Source organism: Squalius cephalus (genome assembly GCF_949319135.1).
Source record: "Squalius cephalus genome assembly, chromosome: 23".
Taxonomy (NCBI): domain Eukaryota; kingdom Metazoa; phylum Chordata; class Actinopteri; order Cypriniformes; family Leuciscidae; genus Squalius; species Squalius cephalus.
In genome coordinates, this window is record NC_137144.1 from 7,151,077 (window position 1) to 7,170,973 (window position 19,897).

The following is a 19,897-nucleotide window of genomic DNA, read 5'->3' on the forward strand; positions in this document are numbered from 1 at the left end:
TTTAGATGTTTATACATTTATTTTCTAAAAACTGTAATAAAATGTGAAAATCCATCAACAATTTTCCGATTGAAAGTCTGGATCTGGGAAAAGGGTAAAACAATACAACCAAAATAAATACTCATGAAAATTTTGAAATCTTATTCGATTTTTTGAACAATTCGATTTGTACGATGTAAAGACTTGTTCACACCAATATGAATGTTTGGTACTAAAATTTGTTAAACACTTTCAATTTGAAATGACTGGCTATTAATGCATCGGACCAACACGAACATTCACTTGCCATCAATGCGAAGAAATAAGAAATAATACAGAACTTTTGTTTCTGTACTCTTGTATTTGATTTTGTTTGGTAAACACCATAGCGAATGGCTGAATAGTTAGAATTTAAATACTGTTTGACTTCCTTTCTTATCTGTGAAAAGCAGGCGTCAGAAAACTGAAAGGTGCGCAGTGCTGCCCTAATTGTGTACCGCTGTATTTCTGCTTTTCCATAAGCACCACCTACTGTCAGAGAGTGAATATCAAGCATATACATGTAGCATCAGTTCTGGCAGTCATGCTAGTCAATTCCAGTACTCGATTCAAAGAAATCCTCCACTGCAATTTACCTGTGTCGAGTAACCGGCAAAATACCGGAAGTGGCACATTCTACAGACGAGAATCCATAAAACACATTATTTGACCGTTTTCTAAGGCTGCACAATGTATTAAAACCATTTAAATACTATATCATAGAGCTATTGTGAATTCACAATAAATATATGCTCTGCGGGTTTAATATATGAGCTTTAATTTATTATGCGTGTAGTTACGTGTATCTCAGAGCAGCTCCGTTCACAGTAAATTCTGTTCCACATGCTCTGTTATCATCATTATCACATGCGTGGAGCGCAACTCAAACTCCATCTCTGCATATGCTGAGAGTTTGGGTTGCTTATAACGTTCATCTGGGAACACAATGTGTGCCATTTCATCAGATTTGTAAGGTAAATCATGTATAAATCTAGAGAATACATCAATATGTTTCTAAATATGCGACCTGTTCATCACGATTTCAAAATAAAAGTTTAAAAGGCCCACTGAAGTGCTTTGAAACACGCAGCATTATTCAGTGTGTTGACGTAATTTACACTGAAACAGGAATACAGAGCGAGACATATCGAACAGCTCCTCCCATTTTTTTAAATAGCCAATATCATTTTGTTTATATCACAGCTTGGCCAGTGCCATTGAGCTCGGTAAAGCTGCAGTTTCCTCCTAATCTCTAACCGTTTCTCCTCCTATGTCCTCCGTATCGTTTTAAAATACAGCATTATCTGCAGAATTCAAATTGGTCTGTATGTTTTGTGGTCTGCGCTGACTCGCATATGATCCGCTCTGTGCTGTCGCTCGTGTCTCTGGACCGGAACAGACAGAGTAACGTGAACCCAGACTTCATCCGCCCCAATATAAAGCATGTTTACACTGTCTGAATTGTTCCCTATCCCGCTATAGGGCATTATGTGCCATCCACCATGTAGAAAATAGTAAATGCGTGAAAAAGTGACTGATTTGCAGCTTCAGTGTCTATTTATAATGTAGGGGGCGGGACGCTTTACATTCTAGAGAGCATTTGATTGGACAGAAAATTGTATGAAAATCATTGATCCACATTGGCGGAAGTGAGATATGATCACTGCATCAGCAACTACGCAGATACTGCCTTTAAATAAAGCAATATCAGTCTCTTAACACACTGATTCAATCCAGTGTTTAATTCCTTTTTTTAAAAGTGTTATGTAATTTATACACTCAAAACTGGCCATACTGCCACTGTGAAACTACAGCAACAGTTTCAGCAGCAATCAGTTATTGTGAAAGATTATTGTGAAGACACACAGGTTGACGAAGATGTGATAAGGCATCAGCCTTAACGTTCTTATCTCCAGGTCGATACGAGATGGTGAAATCGAACCTGTTGAAGAATAAAGCCCACCGCTTGACGTGGGTTCAATCTCTTAGCTTCCCGCAGATATTTGATGTTTCAATGATGTGATTACCTCGAACCGGTGATATGCTCCCTCCAGCCAATGTTTCCATTCCTCCAGAGCTAGCTTGATGGCGAGCAGTTCTCGATTACCCATGTCGTAGTTCTGCTATGCCAGGGACAGCTTCTTAGAATAGAGGGCACATGGATGGAGTCTAGGAGGATCACCCTGCCGCTGAGATAGGACCGCTCCGACCCCGGTAGAGGAGGCGTCAACCTCGACGATGAACGGGAGATCTGTATCCGGGTGGACCAGGATCGGAGTGGCTTGGAAGGCTTCTTTGAGTTGTAGAAACGCCTCTGAGGCAGACGGAGTTAAGGACAGAGACTTGGGCTGGCCCTTGAGTGAAGAGGTCAGAGGTGAACTGAGTAGGCTACAGTTGTGAATAAACCGTCTGTAGAAGTTTGCGAATCCTAGGAAGCGCTGTAGCTCCTTGATGGTAGTGGGTTGAGGCCAGTTCCGAATGGTATCCACCTTCCTCTGGTCCATCTGGATGCCACATTGATCTATGACATATCCCAGGAAATGTACGGAGGTGGAATGGAACTCGCACTTCTCCAGCTTGAGGTAGAGATGGTGATGGCGGAGCTTCTCGAGGACCTGCGCAACGTGGAGGTGATGTTCGGCCAGGTTCGGGAATAGATGAGGATGTCATTGATACAGACCATGATGAATCATTGGAGGAATTCCCGGAATACCTCATTCATATAGCCCTGGAAGACAGAAGGTGAGCTGGACAGGCCATACGGCATGACCCGATATTCATAGTGTCCTGACAGGGTAACGAAGGCTGTTTTCCACTCATCACCTCGGCGTATACGAATGAGGTTGTATGCGCTCTGCAGGTCCAGCTTGGAGAAGATGCGAGCTCCCCGTAGCTGTTCCAGAGTTGCCGGGACCAGAGGATGTGGATAGCTGTACTTTATAGTCTGTGAGTGGAGGTGACTGTAGTCGATGCATGGCCTCAAGCCAGTCGATGTGAGGTTGGTGTTGTGACATCAACGAGCGTCCCAGGATGAGGTCTGCAGTGGATCCTTCCAGCACCATGAACGTGATCTCCTCGGTGTGAAGGCATCCTATGCGGAGTGTCAGTTTGGGAGAGAGATGCCAGATATGACCACAACCCAGCGGCTTCCCTTGGATGGTGTGAATCCTCAAATCCCGAGAACAGCGTTTCTTACGGATATTTAATTTTTGGAGAAGTTGGGGAGAGGTGAAGTTCCCCGTGGAACCCGAGTCGATGAGAGCTTGCGCTGAAACACAAATGCGGGGAGTTATGACATATACCGTAGTATGGGATAAAGAGTCTATTTGAGGTGGAAGTTGAATGGTACTCAACGCTGGGCGGTTATGATATGGCCCTCTCTCCCACAGTAGAGACACAGTTGATGGAGAATTCTCCTCTGACCGCATGAGTTAGATGGTAGGAATCAACCTGCAAGGGTTCAGGTGCTGGAAGGGCGACAGATGGTGCAGAGGATACACAGCGGGGTTCAGGAGAGAATAAGCGGTGAGACGTTAAGCTACTGTTTTTTTGAATGAAGTTTTTGAGACCCATCGCGTTGTCATAAACAACCATCAGTTGTTTGCATCAGTTGCATCACAAAACTGGGGATTAAGCCCTTGTCGGAAAGCGGTGAGCAATGCGGTCTCATTCCAGCCACTCATGGCAGCTAGAGTCTGGGATTGAAGAGCGTAGATGCTTCCAGAATTATCCGCTTGGCGTAAATTGAACAGTTGATCATGAACAGAGAGTTCCGAAGTGGTTTGTCCAAACACTTCCTCGAAGTGTCTTAAGAAATCTGAGAGTGAAGTAATGATTTGGGCATTGGATTGCTACATTGATTCAGCCCACTGCAGGGCGCGTCCAGCCAGCAGCGAGATGACAAATGCGACTCTGGCACGATCGGTGGTGAACTGGTGAGGCTGCATCTCAAAATATAGGAAGCATTGCAAAAGGTGCTGAGTGCGAAAGTGATGAACGTGCGGCTTGAATCAGATCGTCGGGAATGGTGGGTGGATTGACAGCTGTTGAAGGCTGGAGGGAAAGACGAATGGCGTGAACCAGGTCTGCAAATGGATCGGTGGGGCGATCCTCTGCATGTGGTCTGGTTTTCTGTCACGATACAGAGGGAAGCAGACAAGTAAGTGATACGTAAACAGTTTTATTGAGCAGTGGCACGGATCCGAACAGTGATGCAGACAGGTGTGTTTGTGGCAGAGAGACAGAATGGATGAAGAACTTAGCTGGATGATAATACGGGTCTGTGTCTTGTAGATGAATGGAGAGAGAGCAGCAGGCTATAGGTGGATGACAGGTAGCTGAAGATGGATGTCTGAAGACGGATGACAGAAGACGGAGTTCGGGTAAGGAATCCTTGAAGCGGGTAAGTACAGGTAGGTATCAGGATAGAGTCTGTATGCGTTCGTAGGGACAAGACCAGACAAGGGAGTGAAGGAGAAGAGAGTCAAGAGAGTGCAGGGAATCAGAATTCTGGGGAGAGTGAACGAGTGGGTGGAGCGTGCTGATCTGGTGACTCTGTTACAACCGCCCATCCAAACTGTATGCTAATGGTCAATTCTCTTTGATGGAAGTGGTCCTGACAGAATTGCATTTTCATTAAGCCTGTCTGCCTTTCTGCATTGGTCTAAACAGACAAATAGCAAGTGAAAATCGGACCTAATTTACATGCCAAACATTTGTTTTGGTGTGAACACATTAATTTGTATGTTTTAGGGGTGGACCTTCATGGTGATTTTACTTACAAATGTAGGTATGAGTCAGATTGTCAAATTCATACAAAATCACCAACTCGCATTGTTTATGACCTTTTTATAACATGACAAAATATGTAAAAAAATTATTTTTGGTCCAGGTAATGTGCAGTGATTGGCTGAATTGTTTGATTTTTATCCTTATAGCCACCATATTGAGTTTTGTGATTTCTCAAATAATTTTCCTACCAGCAGCCTGTCTCCTCCACCTAATTTGTCTCTGGTGAAGCTAGCTTAATAGACCTTATTCTGAGCAGCACCATGACAGGTATGCAAGTCAGGCTGTGAGGGATAGACTTACCGTGTTTTCAAAGGCATCCGCTGTAAGAAGCTGTATAAAGCTTCTAGATAACTTAAAATTTTCCATAGCTCATATTGTCGGGAGTTTTTTGTCTAATGAAACTTCTTGGCAAGATATTTTTGTAGTGTTTCATCCACAGAACAATCCAAAAACACATTAAATAGTAGTACAACCCACTGAAGAGATGAATGTTTATCCCTACATCCTTGCTTGCATTCCCATTAAAAATCAAAGATGGCACTGCTGTGAATAAGGTCTAGGGGACGCCAGCACAAAACACAACATATGCTGGTGAGCTATGTTTTAACCAGAGATGTCAGAATTATTTACATGGATTATTCAATCTATTCCTTTTTCCCTCTCAATTTATATCTAAACTTCAAAAAATCTCTTAAAAACACTGGCACCTGCATTTTATTAAAGTTTAAGCAGCCAACCAGGAGTTTCTAAGACCTGGCCACAATTCCAGTCTTCATGTCCTATTTATGAGTGAGAACACTCATTTAAACACAGCTTCTAATGAGCTATGACGGATGGGAGTGATGTAATCACTCATATATCATCTCATGAGAGCCGTTATCAGTGTATTACTGCACAGCTCGGAGTAATAACACACAACTGAACACACAGATACACAATGAGGATAACTCAGATCAAAAGCATCTTTAAACTGTTTGTTGCCAAGTAACAGGTTCCCATGGTAACCAGGCCTGCCTCACTAATCACTATTTAGTGGAGTCTGTGCTGTTATGGGACACCCCACTGCTGTGCGTGTGTGTGTGTGTGTGTTTAACCAACGCATTCTCATCCTTGGCCGTCATATACTGACCCTTGTGACATTTCGTCTACATCGAACGCACATGGCACCCTTTAGCGTCAATATGACACGCACAGAGCCTTGTTCGGATATGGGTAGGTTTAGGTCTGGGGTAGGTTTAGGGTTAGACCGCTAGGAGGCGCCTTCTGGCCCATATCTATCTGCGTCTCATATTGACGATAAAGGGTGCCATGTGCGTTTGATGCAGACGAAATGTCAACAGCGTCAGTATTATGACGCCTTGGGATGAGAACGGGCTGGTTTAACAGACTAATGAAAGTGATCACACAGTGGTGGACAATTTAATCTCTGTTCCAAAACCTAGTGAGCTGCCTTTCTAGAAATAATTTTAAGGCGTCAGCTGCTTCCTGACACACACACAAAAAAAGCAGCATAAGGGGCCATTCACACAAAACACGTTTTTGTGGTTAAAATTGTAGAATGGAAAAAGACGAGGTCTTGAGATGCGGTTTTTAAAAGTTGAACGTCTAGTTTTTTGAACGCTGCATCCTGATTAAGACGCTGGAAAAGGCGCAAGACACAAGCACAACGGTCATACACATCCATCTAAGCGCATGTTTTTATTAAAATGGAGAAGTAGCACAGTGGAGTTACAGTATATGGCAGAATTTTATGTATCTCTGAAAACATTTGAAGCTTAGCAAAATACTTAATATAAAAAGTCCAAAAAAATGTATTCCAAATATTATATATATACACGGTTCCTAGTAATTGGTATTTCCTTTAAAAGGACGTAGAAACACTTGTTATTACTGCTGTTTTCAAAAGCTTACAATGACTTCTGTTATTAATAGTATGTTACCATGATTTTCACTTTAGAATTAATTATACATTATGCATTATTCATTTTTCAGTCAGGAGTTGTGAAAATACAAACACATGATAGAAAAGCTTGCAATGTATTGAACTGTACAGGAAAAACAAAATAGTCAGAATGATTAAAGGTTCGGTTGGGTGCAGTTGGGGTTGGAGGAGGGAGTTTAAATGTGAGCAGCGATGCTATGGCGGAAATGCTGAAGGAATGGGAGTTTATATGTGCCGCAGTGATAGATGTCGACACTGGACTGGAACACGTCATGAACAGCTGGCTATCAGCTGATGCGAGCTTGGCTGACGTGGCCTGCCTGAACTGCTTTATTATTATGAGCCTGTTAGAGTATACAACCCCATTTCCAGAAAAGTTGGGACATTTTGTAAAATGCAATAAAATCAAGAATCTGTGCTTTGTTAATTCTCTTTAACCTAATATTGTAAATATAATCAAAATTTGATTTTGATGGCTCCAACACACTCCACAAAAGTTGGGACAGAGGCATGTTTACCACTGTGTCACTTTCCTTTCCCAATTTTTCCTGATACAAGACCGCTGCTCAACAGTCTGTGGTTGTCACTGTCTGATTCTCCTCTTCATGATGGGCCATCATACATTTCCAATAAGAGACAGATATGGACTAAGGATGAGGCACATCCCTTCTATAGTGCAGAGTGAAACCACTCTGTTTTAGCATGTGCAGAATGAGGCCTGGCACTGTCTTGCTTCCCAGGAAAGATCTTGATGGCAGTTTATGTCTCTGTGACTCCATATGTCTCCACATCAGTGGTGCCTTCAAACATAAGCAAGTCACCCATGATGAACCCCATACCAGGACAGATGTTTGCATTTACATCGGTCACTGATGAAAGTCTGGATGGTCCATTTCGTCTTTGGGACTGAGAACTTGATGTCTGTTTTTTTCCCAAAAAACAAGCAGAAATGTGGACTCTTCTGACACAGCACATATTTTCACTGTGTTTTGGATCATCTGAGATGAGCTCGGGCCCAGAGAACTCCCCGGTATCTCTGCATTGAACTGATATATAGCTTTCACCTTGTGTAACATAGATTCAAGTGGCATTTCTTGATGCACCGGCAGATTGTGTTCAGTGACAAAGGTTTTCCAAAGTAATCCCGAGGCCATGTGGCTGTATTTAACACAGTAGCATGATGGTGCCATCTGAGGGTCAAAGGTCACACATATTCAACAGAGGTTTCCTGCCTTGCCCTACATGCACTGAGATTTCTCTGGATTCCCTGTATCTTTTCACAACATTGTGTATGGTAGTTGGTGAAAGACCTACTGTAAATACTTTGCAATCATGCATTGAGAAATGTGTTTGTTTTTTTCTTTGACAATTCTCTCATGAAATTTGGCACAAAGTTGTGAGCCATGACCCATCTTTGTTTGAAAAGACAGAGCCTTTGGTGGATGCTCATTTTATACCTAAACACGATACCCTCACCTATTACCAGTTCACCTGCTAATTGTGAACACTATTTCAAAACATTTTAACTTGGATATTCTGCAATCTTTTCACTTTTATTTTGCCTCTGTGCCAATTTTTTTGGAGTGTGTTGCAGCCATCAAAATCAAAATTGGTTTATAATTTACAAAATCAAATTAATTTTGGCCAAATCACAGATTCTTCATATATTTTCGTGCAGTTCCGTAAATACTACATTGTTGTCACGTAATGTGGTATAATAGTAAATTGTGTGCCGAGTAATAATACTAGGAGATAGATTTGAATAGCAAATACTCAGAAACAGGATAAACTCAGGAGATATACACAATTCCTATTAACACATACATTGACGAGAACGGTCATAGAACGAGGGAGAACACAGGGTTTAAAATAATCAGAAGAACTAACAAGATGATTGACAGAGCAGGTGAACATAATGACTAATTTGACACAGTAGGAAAATTAGGGCACAGGGAGAACCAGAAATAAAGAAACACAGCATACACATTACAGTTCTGACCTCAAAACACTTTTACTATAGTGCATGATTTGTAAACTAATAAATTTTTTACATTTGCACCACATAATCCACTCCATATTTATGGCCTTTCTGACATAGTAAACTTGCTCTTTAACTCACCTGTCCTGATACAGCGATGCAGAGCGCTCAGGTACGAGTAATGTACAACAGTGCTGAGTACAAAAGTAACATTTAACTGTTATGGAATTTAAAATGTATCACTCAATTTAGCACAAATTACTAGACATTTCACTTTGAAACTGTTGTGAACGTGCTACAAGTACCGAATATAATTTTGCAACCAGTCTGCACTCACGGGCACTTTATATTCATGAACCTTGTCTGCTTAATGAACCTATATCTGCAATGGAGATTTTTTTTTATTGCTTATAGCACCTCTTGTGGACGTTTCACCTGAAAAGTGCAGTAAAATGAACACGGAGTAACGTCTCTCAGGTTTCGCAGAAATGTAGGCAGAGTCACATATTTCCATATTTTTGTAAATATGGCATCTAACCTGACTAAGGTCTGTTGCGATTTTTACTTACTCTGATGAAACGCATTTTCTCTCCAACACGATAACGGCCCTGCGATTGTCGCTCTATGCAGAACTTATTTGGGCACTTACAAGGTGGATCTTCAGAAATGTGCTTCACCTGGAACACACATTACATGCAAAATGACAGAAAACTGAACAGAAAATCATTCTAGAGGAAAATAAAGTTTTGTCAGATTGGAACTTTTGATACAGATAACAATAGTGATATCTGAGAAAGAAAAATTTTACTCACAGCATCATCCAGTAGCTTGCCGGTACTTTTTTTGCTGGAGTTGGTCTTGTTGAATGGAGATAACGAGATGGACGGAGAAACGGATGGAGATTGAGAATTGGAAGCGGGAGGTACAGGTGAGAGTGGAGGTTCAGGTCTCTTCTCTTCCTGTTCAATCTCTTTCTCCAGCTTTATAAGTCCAGGTGGCTCTACCTTATACCTGTCACAAGAATGACCATTCAAACTTTGATTACACGTACAACAAAATTGTGATTTAAAACATACAATGCAAAATTGCGTATTACAAAAAACAAAGCAATAGAGCCATGGAACCACAAGATTCTTTGAATGGGTTTGGCCAAATTAATTTAGCAATACTTGTAAGATTTGATACTAAATTATATACTTTTTCTATTATATGGGATTATATACAATTATATACATTATATAAGTCAATGGGAACCAAAACTGTTTGGATACCAGCATTCTTCAAAATATCTAATTCACTGAAGAAAAAAAAAAAACCTCAGGATCTTACTCAGGATTTTTGTCTTTTTATTTAGTACAAATGTATAGGCTAAACATTCTAAACATCAAGATAAATTTACTTAAGAAGCTAAATGAAAAGATAAGTCTTGTTTAATTACAAACTGATTAAAATTAAGTGAGTTTATGCTTAAAACAAGAAAAAATATCTGCCAATGAGGTCAGAGAAATAAACTTGTTTAAACTTGCTTGTCAAGTAAATGTATCTTGATTTAGGAATCATTAGATAAACAAGACAAAAATAAAAGACATAAAAAAATAACATAATTTTGGAGTGTTTTAAGTTTCACCAAATAACCAAAGTCATAACGTTTGGAGCGACATGAGAGTGAGAGTGCCGAAAGAATAATAATAAAAAATAAAAAAAAATGTTGTGGACTACCTGGATGCTATTCTTCCCAGCTCCAGCAGGCACAGACAAACTTCTCTTGGCTGTTTGTGTAACACTAGAAGAACATACAAATAAAAACATGAGACAAAACATAAAAAAGACACTGTATTTTGTGCTAACATACTGTACAAATCAAAGAACTACTGAAAATATCAATATGGATGAATGATGAAACCAAGACCACAGAATGACACGGTGATGATGAATTAGTCATTCATTACACTATTACACTCACTGACAGCTAATGTTCTCTCAGCGTGAGACTCTCAGTGTGTTTTTAGCATGAAGTGATTGAACAACACGCCATGCTTTTCATAAGGAATTGTGGAGCATACAAACTACATTTCCCATGATACAATGAGGTTGAGTGATGGCAACACAAAACAACATGCATTAAAATCCGTAATCTCCATATCAAACCTCAAACATCCCACCTGAACATAACGCATCCATGTTTTCATTTAGCTATTTCTGAGGGGGAAAGGAAGAAAAAAAGTATTAAAGTATTTTTTTTTTTTTCGCTTTTGAATGTGTTTTTTTCTTTTGAATTGAAATATGGCTGAATAACTTTTAATTTACCACATCATGCACCACACTTGCTAATATGCAAATTTGAAGATTAGCCAGTTTGTGGTATATAGAACAGATTTACAGCAACACACACTTCACAAATCTGTTCCTGCACTGGTCTGCATTTCAAATCTTAAGGGCATCCAAGTAGATGTTTATGAATTTTCATATGAAAGTGAGGTTAGGACAGCTTTTCATACTTAAGTTTCGACAAATCCATCTACATTCGATCTCTGCGTCATGTACACACAACACACCACACATTCTCTGTACATTCTCTTGTGTGTTCAAGTAGTTTAACAGCGCAGCGCAACGTCAGAACGTAGGCTCACTATTGGCCAGTATCACACACATCACACACATGACCAGCGTTGGCCAATAGTGAGTCTACGTTCTGACGGAGCGCTGCGCTGTTACACTACGTGATCTCACATCTGAGGCCCACACAGAAGAAAATGAATAGTTGAATAAAGTTGTTATTTTTGTTTGTTTTTTGCACACAAAAGGTATTCTCGTCGCTTGATAAACTTATGGTTGAGCCACTGTAGTCACTTGGACTATTTTACTAACTTTCTGGGCTGGCAAGTTTCAATAACATACATGTAGAAGCCTATGGAGGAGTGAGACAGCTCTCAGATTTAATCAAACATATCTTAATTTGTGTTCCAAAGATGAACCAAAGTCTTACGGGGTTGGAACAACATGAGGGTGAGTAATTACTCACAGAATTTTCATTTTTGGGTGAACTAACCCTTTAATAAAACCTTGAAACCTTGATTTTTTTCTCCCAAGAATGATTGTCACTTTCCATGTTGTCACTTAACACTTTATTAGGTGAACATGGGCGTACATCAGAGTGTGTCAGTTATAATATTTACCACTTTATGAGGGCATTTTACTGAAAATCACACTGTTCATTAACATCTCCTGTTCATCGCCACATGAACCATGGTCCATATCAGGGATGGGCAACTTCGGTCCTGGAGGGCCACTGTCCTACAGAGTTTAGCTCCAACCCTGAAAAAATCACCTGCCTGTAACTTTCTAGTAATCCTGAGGACCTCGATTAGCTTGTTCAGGTGTGTTTGATTAGGGTTGGAGCTAAACTCTGTAGGACAGTGGCCCTCCAGGACCGAAGTGTCCCATCCCTGGTCCATACCATTGTCCACTTTTTCAAGGGGACTTGGGTTCAGTCTCTCTTAACAGGCTTAACTGTATTAAATAAATGTTGAAGGGGACCTATTATGATTTTTTTAACCTTTCCTTTAGTGTGGAATACAGCTGTTTGTGCAAGGGAGTGAAACTCAAATCCAGCAGAAACCCCCTGCAACACCTTGTTTGTATAATCTTGCCATTATTTCTATTATGTAGCGACATCTCCATGTAACACATTTGGTTAAGGTAAGGCATTACATTTGTAGCACACGCTCTAAGCGGAAGACCATTCACAACAGACTTGGCCAACTGACCAATCAGAGCAGATTTTCGGAAGGCGGGTTTAAAATAAACTTAAACTAAAACAGAGCATTCAGACAGAGTGTGAAAACAGGCAACAACAATGTAACTTGTAAGGAAAATGTGTATTTGAACATGAAATCATGTTAACCTATACTAGCAGACCCCCTGAACAAAATTATGAACCTGTAAATGACAGTAATAGGGACTTTTTATCAATTCGATGTGAAGATGCATTTTTACATATCAAACACGTAGGCACAAAATAAAATAAAAATGTGATTTTGTGTCTGGTGCCTTGTGCAAGTCCAACATGCTCTCTCACTGCTTTTACTCTAGAAATACAGAGATGCAGTTGTTGTAATAAATCAGACTTAAAGTCTTTACGGGGCAGATTTCAAAAAGTTAGAGATTATTATTTACCCATAAATCTTTGTTGCTGTGTCAGAGATGGATTTGTTTAAAAGACTCACCAAGCCCATCTGACTCGAACAGACAGGTGTCACCTACGCCCACCTCTCGACACCATGACAGGAAGTTGGCAGTGTTATCCCTGGCGAAAAAGGAACCAGATGCGGCGTTGGCTCGGCAAGGAATCCTGCGACTGGGGATCGACTGAAAGACAGAATTTGCTCAATTTGTTACTCAATGGCGTTGTAGACGGACATTTGCATTTAAATTGTCTTACATGCAAGAGGAATGGCCTTGAAGAGAAGGCTGGCTTAAATCTAAACACCCCAAACATTCTAAGGCCAAAAACATATGAGTGTTGCTCCAAACCTGCAAGACTTGCGTTCATTTTCAGAACACAAACGTAGCAAGCATATTTGAGCTTTCATGTTTACCATATTTGATTAGCTATATCTATGTGTGTTGATCAATGTATATAAGTGAATAAAAGCCTAAATCAAATCTGTTCATCATTTAAAGCCATCATGTCTCTTCAGAAGACTTTAATTAAACCGTTCGATTCATATGGATTACTTTTACAATGTCTTTTTGGATTTTTTGAAGCATAGAAGTGTTGGTTGCATTCATTTCCAATGGATGGGCAAAAATGATGAGTGAACATCTTCATTAGAGTTTCGAAGCAAAAAACAAAATAAAACAAATGGCTTATGGGTTTAGAATGAAATAAGGGTGAGTAAATGATGACATAAAATTCATTTTGGGGTGAACTAACTGCAAGTACGCAAATGCAGCTTGGTCAGTGCACATAGGCCTCCTTGCATTTGGTTATGAATTGCGTGGCAACACATTCTGCAATGCAATGATGCATGTCGATCTTGCATTGCTAGAAGCTAATAACCAATGCAAGTATGCTGGCCAAACGCTCACAGATGTGTTTGAATACTTGTGTAAAGAATGTGTCTGACCTAACTCATCTAAACATTCAAAAACATAGCTAGTTGCCTTGCTATCTAGAGTAAACATGGCAGCTACACCTTCTGAGGAAGCCATTCTAATTCAAATGAAACTTCTTAAGTGATTGATTTAAATACCTCACTTCATGTGAAGAGTCAACTCACAATTGTTTCCAATACCAACAGAGTTAACATGTTGTTGAGCTAATGACTCTCTACTTTAAGAAGCATAAGAAAAAAAAAAAAAAGAAAAAAACGTTGGTAACAATGGACAGTTTGTTGGCAAGCAGTTATGGCAAAACAGGCCACAACAGTTGTCAAAAAAATCAGTCATTATCTATGTAACACTGTTAAAGGATCATGGAAAAAGGAGGCGGGAACCGCTGAACGTTTCACACTTTAATCATATAAAAAATTATAAAAAAATATATAAAAAAAGTAAAAACAGCAGTCCCTCACTGACGACTGCCTCACACATAAACAAAACATAAATAGTCCTCTCTCGTCCTTCACTGTCGTCGCTCCTTCTTTTATGCTTCCGCTCCTCCATGAGAGATACGAGACTGGTGCGTTGCTCAGGTGTCCCTCATTATCAATCACGCCACTGGCCTCACGCCGTTCTCTCACGCCCTCGGCTCCGCTCTGCTTGCCACAATGTACCCATCATAATGTTCAAATCTCAAATACCCATATTATTTTTAGACGGGCTCCATCCATCTATTTCCAAACTGCATGTCCTATGTAGGGTCTTTTGGTCAAACTATTTCTTCAAAATGCTGAGTAGGCAGCTCACTATAGGTCCCGAAGCAGAGCTCCAGTCAGCAAACCAGAGATTCTGTTTACATGTTAAGGCAAAACCACATGCTTTAGGTGTGGGGTAAAGAGGTATTTTTTGGTTAAAAGTAATAATTTTACTGGCCATGGATTTAGAAAAGTTTTAGGAACTCCCCCATTTCCCATCTCTCCCCTGCATTTCCTTTCTTTCATTTCTAATTCCCTACAGTTTTCATTTTCCGCCACAGTCTCTCTTTATGCTTTAGCCGGCAGACGTCACCCACTAACCATGAACAGTTTGTGATCTCTTTTGTTTTTTGTCTGTTCTCTCTCTCACTCTTCCCCCACAGGGGTCCGGATTGCAGGCTTCTATTATCACAAATGCTTTCACAAACACAATCCCCCCTTTCTCTAATCAATAATCAATAAGGATGAGAGTGACAGTGATTGATAAATACATGCACAAAGAGATGGTGGAGGTCAAATAACATATGAATGTCAATGGGAGATTTACCCAGTATATAGTTTCATACAGCACACTAAGAAAGGTTAGATGAGGTCATGCTGGAAGAATGTACTAGTTGCTGGAATGGATTGTTTTCTCTCGCTTTTCCAGAACATTCTCAATCTTCCCCAATGACTAGTTTTTAAAGTATTAGTTCATCTTGTAAAGTAATATTTGATCTCTGGAATGACGAGAAGAACTACAACAAAAACAAAACCAGCTGTTATAATCTATAACACCGTTCTAGAAGTGTCCCACGTGTGAGAACGTTGAATTAAGATAATACTATAAAAGCTAACATTTAAAACCAAAATAAAACCAAAATTTACACCGGTTCATTTCTTAATACATTTTTGGGCCCATACACCATTGCTGAAAAATTGTGATCTGTTGGCAATCATTTGGGAATTATGGGATAATGGGATTGTTTCTGAGGGATAGTTCGCCCAAACATGAAAATTCTGTCATCATTTACTCACCAAAAGCTGTTCCAAAGCTGTATGAATTTCTTTGTTATGTGGAACTCAAGATAAGATATTATGAACCAAACATCTGTGGGGCACCATTGACTACCACAGTAGTATGGAAATGAATGGGTGCCATCATCTGTCTGGTTACCAATATCTTCTTTTGTATATACACTCACCTAAAGGATTATTAGGAACACCTGTTCAATTTCTCATTAATGCAATTATCTAATCAACCAATCACATGGCAGTTGCTTCAATGCATTTAGGGGTGTGGTCCTGGTCAAGACAATCTCCTGAACTCCAAACTGAATGTCAGAATGGGAAAGAACGGTGATTTAAGCAATTTTGAGCGTGGCATGGTTGTTGGTGCCAGACGGGCCGGTCTGAGTATTTCACAATCTGCTCAGTTACTGGGATTTTCACGCATAACCATTTCTAGGGTTTACAAAGAATGGTGTGAAAAGGGAAAAACATCCAGTATGCGGCAGTCCTGTGGGCGAAAATGCCTTGTTGATGCTAGAGGTCAGAGGAGAATGGGCCGACTGATTCAAGCTGATAGAAGAGCAACTTTGACTGAAATAACCACTCGTTACAACCGAGGTATGCAGCAAAGCATTTGTGAAGCCACAACACGCACAACCTTGAGGCGGATGGGCTACAAAAGCAGAAGACCCCACCGGGTACCACTCATCTCCACTACAAATAGGAAAAAGAGGCTACAATTTGCACGAGCTCACCAAAATTGGACAGTTGAAGACTGGAAAAATGTTGCCTGGTCTGATGAGTCTCGATTTCTGTTGAGACATTCAGATGGTAGAGTCAGAATTTGGCGTAAACAGAATGGGAACATGGATCCATCATGCCTTGTTACCACTGTGCAGGCTGGTGGTGGTGGTGTAATGGTGTGGGGGATGTTTTCTTGGCACACTTTAGGCCCCTTAGTGCCAATTGGGCATCGTTTAAATGCCACGGCCTACCTGAGCATTGTTTCTGACCATGTCCATCCCTTTAAGACCACCATGTACCCATCCTCTAATGGCTACTTCCAGCAGGATAATGCACCATGTCACAAAGCTCGAATCATTTCAAATTGGTTTCTTGAACATGACAATGAGTTCACTGTACTAAAATGGCCCCCACAGTCAGCAGATCTCAACCCAATAGAGCATCTTTGGGATGTGGTGGAACGGGAGCTTCGTGCCCTGGATGTGCATCCCACAAATCTCCATCAACTGCAAGATGCTATCCTATCAATATGGGCCAACATTTCTAAAGAATGCTTTCAGCACCTTGTTGAATCAATGCCACGTAGAATTAAGGCAGTTCTGAAGGTGAAAGGGGGTCAAACACAGTATTAGTATGGTGTTCCTAATAATCCTTTAGGTGAGTGTATATATCTCAATATCTACAGAAGAGAGAAACTCATTCAGGTTTGAAACAACTTGAAGGTAAGTAAACATTTTCATTTCCCTTTAAAGGGATACTCCACCCAGAAATAAAAATCCTCTTATCATTTACTCACCCTCATGCCATGAGTATGTATATGACTTTCTTAAGAAAAACACAACATTTTAAAACAATCTCTCAGTGAATGGGCACCAAAATTTTGATACAGCCATCATGACGGTAATCCATTCAACCCCGGTGGATGATGTCTTCTGAAGCGAAATGATAGGTGTGTGTAAGAAAAATACGTGAACTAGTGGCATGCAGTAGTGTTTTAAAATGAGGAGGCAAAGTCCTCATAGTATTTTTTTGTTGTTGTTTTATTTTATATCAAATGTAAATGTATTCATTCAATTATATGTTGTATGTTTACACTATGCAATTAATGTTCTATTTATTAAAACATAAATCTCACCAAGTTAGTGTTAAGTAGTCAATTTATTTTCATCAGTCATCAAGCTCATTAAACATTGGTCACATGAACATGTACCTTAATTTTGCCTCTCTACAGATAAAGCGTTGTCGGGATAATTCCAGTTCACATGGATACACGAAAGCGATAAAAATTCTGTATTATACATTTATGCACACCATCAGCGTTCTCACAGGTTGTTCCTTATTAACGGTGTTGTGTTAGCGGCCCCTAAGTTAATAACTAATGATCGTTGTGACGGAAGTAAATCAATCAAAACTAAATTTAGCAGGACAATAACTTTATTCTAGAGCTGCTATAAAGCCAAAACAATCTCTGTTACTTTAATTTCCTATTATCACTGTAAAGCCACTTTGGAACAATCTACATTGTTAAAAGCGCTATATACTGTAAATGAAGATGACCATGCTGATTGCTCACATAATGAAAATATAGTCATCATGTTTTCAAGCCAATTCAAGTTTGAATTTGATGTGACAAAGCGGTGATAAGAGTTGTAAACTCTTTTTAATTAGTCCTCCATTAACACCATTATTTTCTTCATCCAGACCGATACGCGAACGCACATGAAAACAAGAGGCGGGATTTATCGCATGAACCAATCATAACGAAATATAACCCATCATATCCAATCACAGAGTGAGGGAAGCATTGCCTCCTCTCACGTGACTTTCCCCCATTCATTCTCACCACACGATTTGGAGGGTCTGTTAAAAGTCAATGGGCAAGCCTCCCACAGTAACTTTACCTGCTAGTGCCGCTGTTTTGTGACTTTAGAACAGTGGTTCTCAAACGTTTTTCGTCGCGCCCCCCCTTTAAACCTTTAAAAAAATCTGGCCCCACACATTGAGAACCACTGCTTTAGAAAATGAGTGATTCATACACTTTTTAGGGCCAGATTTACTAAACAGGACAAATTAGCGTGAGAGTGCAATTTCAAAAAAGCACCGATGATAGTGTGAAGTTCTGCACGTGATCTACTGACGACACACACATTAAAGAACACAGACACAGCCGGATCATTTCCATAATGAACAACACAATCTAGTATCTGGTTTAAGACGTGCTTTTTTTGGCAAGTAAATAATGGCGCAAATACCAGTAAATTGACTAGTGCAAACCTTAGTAAATCACCTTGCATGATTCATTTAAATATTCTCCTCCCATAGGTTTTGTGTCTTAAAGAGAAACTCCTACAAATGCATATGCAATAAGGTCGGCCGCAAAAATAACCCTGTCCACGCTAATTCTTCACTGCGTGTCTTTAGTAAATCCTGACAGTAGTTTGTTAATGCCAAATGAGGGTTTGAGCTTGCACAAGCTGTTACTAAATCTGGCCCTTAGTGTCACATTTTGTGTTAGCTGTTTTATTTTTTCAAAATGAATTATTTTCACTTCCAATTTCTTTGAGGATACACTGCCTCCCTTGCCTCCATGGAGGACACGCCCCTGGCGTAGCGGTTATGAGCCATGACATAAAGCATGACATAAGTGCAGTTTCTTCCCCCGCTAGTTTTACTACATGCTTCAGAGAACACTTATGTGACGCTTCACAATGTGCTTATGTTTACAAAGTTTAATATATTGGTATATTTCTTACACACACCTATTGTTTTGCTTCAGAAGACATTTACACACAAACAAACTCTCTCTTTCACTCTCTTTCTCTTTTAGAGGGTAGTGGATGTGTTTGATCTTGGGTCTCTGTAGCCTCTGGACTGTGTAATCAATGAACTGCAGTTTACTCTCACTCTTTCTATCCCTGAGGAGTCACTTCCTCAAATATTCCTCACATCCGTGCTGTTTTCACACATACATGTATAGCAATCTGCCAACCCAGCATGCAGAAGGGCTCTGACACCTTTACACACATTTAAAAACATTGGCAGAATTTGGCACCCTTTATTATCTCACTTATATTCATCTTAACTTAAACTTAAATCATATTTGAGCAGTATATTAATTATATATATTATATATATATTAATAACAGTAATGTTTAACCTGCTATTTATTTAGCCATTTTTGATTGGTGTTTTGAATGGATCTGTACTGAAACTATGATTGTAAAGTATTGACTGAAATGAAACAGTCTTGAAATTCAATCTTGTTCTTATGAGACCAACTGATTATGTTTCCCAGAAGCAAAGTCTGTGACAGGAACCTGAAACGTGAACATGAAACAATATGTAGCCATCCATGTTATATGTTTGGCCATCCATGTTATTTGGAGAAATGTATTGCTGTTAAAGATGTTTACTAACGTATATGTGCAGTTATTTTCAATGGATGGTTTTGTATTTCTGATATTATTTCATGTGTTGTAAATTCAATGTGGTGGGGTATATTTGTATGTATGTTGTATTGTTCAAGGTTTATTTGTGTATTTTAGGGTTTTATTTATTGTATTTTGGATATATATC

At 39.8% G+C, this 19,897-nt stretch overlaps 1 protein-coding gene across 1 annotated transcript in view; it reads right to left on the reverse strand.

Moving 5' to 3' along the window:
* Nucleotides 1-19,897, reverse strand: part of gas2a (growth arrest-specific 2a) — a 44,686-nt gene that overhangs the window by 4,687 nt on the left and 20,102 nt on the right. Inside the window, exons 5-8 of the mRNA XM_079859872.1 lie at nucleotides 12,956-13,097; nucleotides 10,449-10,512; nucleotides 9,542-9,740; nucleotides 9,299-9,406 (exon numbers count right to left, since the gene is read on the reverse strand). Of these exons, the coding sequence (XP_079715998.1) occupies nucleotides 9,299-9,406; nucleotides 9,542-9,740; nucleotides 10,449-10,512; nucleotides 12,956-13,097 (513 nt within the window). The remainder of the gene's footprint in view (nucleotides 1-9,298; nucleotides 9,407-9,541; nucleotides 9,741-10,448; nucleotides 10,513-12,955; nucleotides 13,098-19,897) is intronic.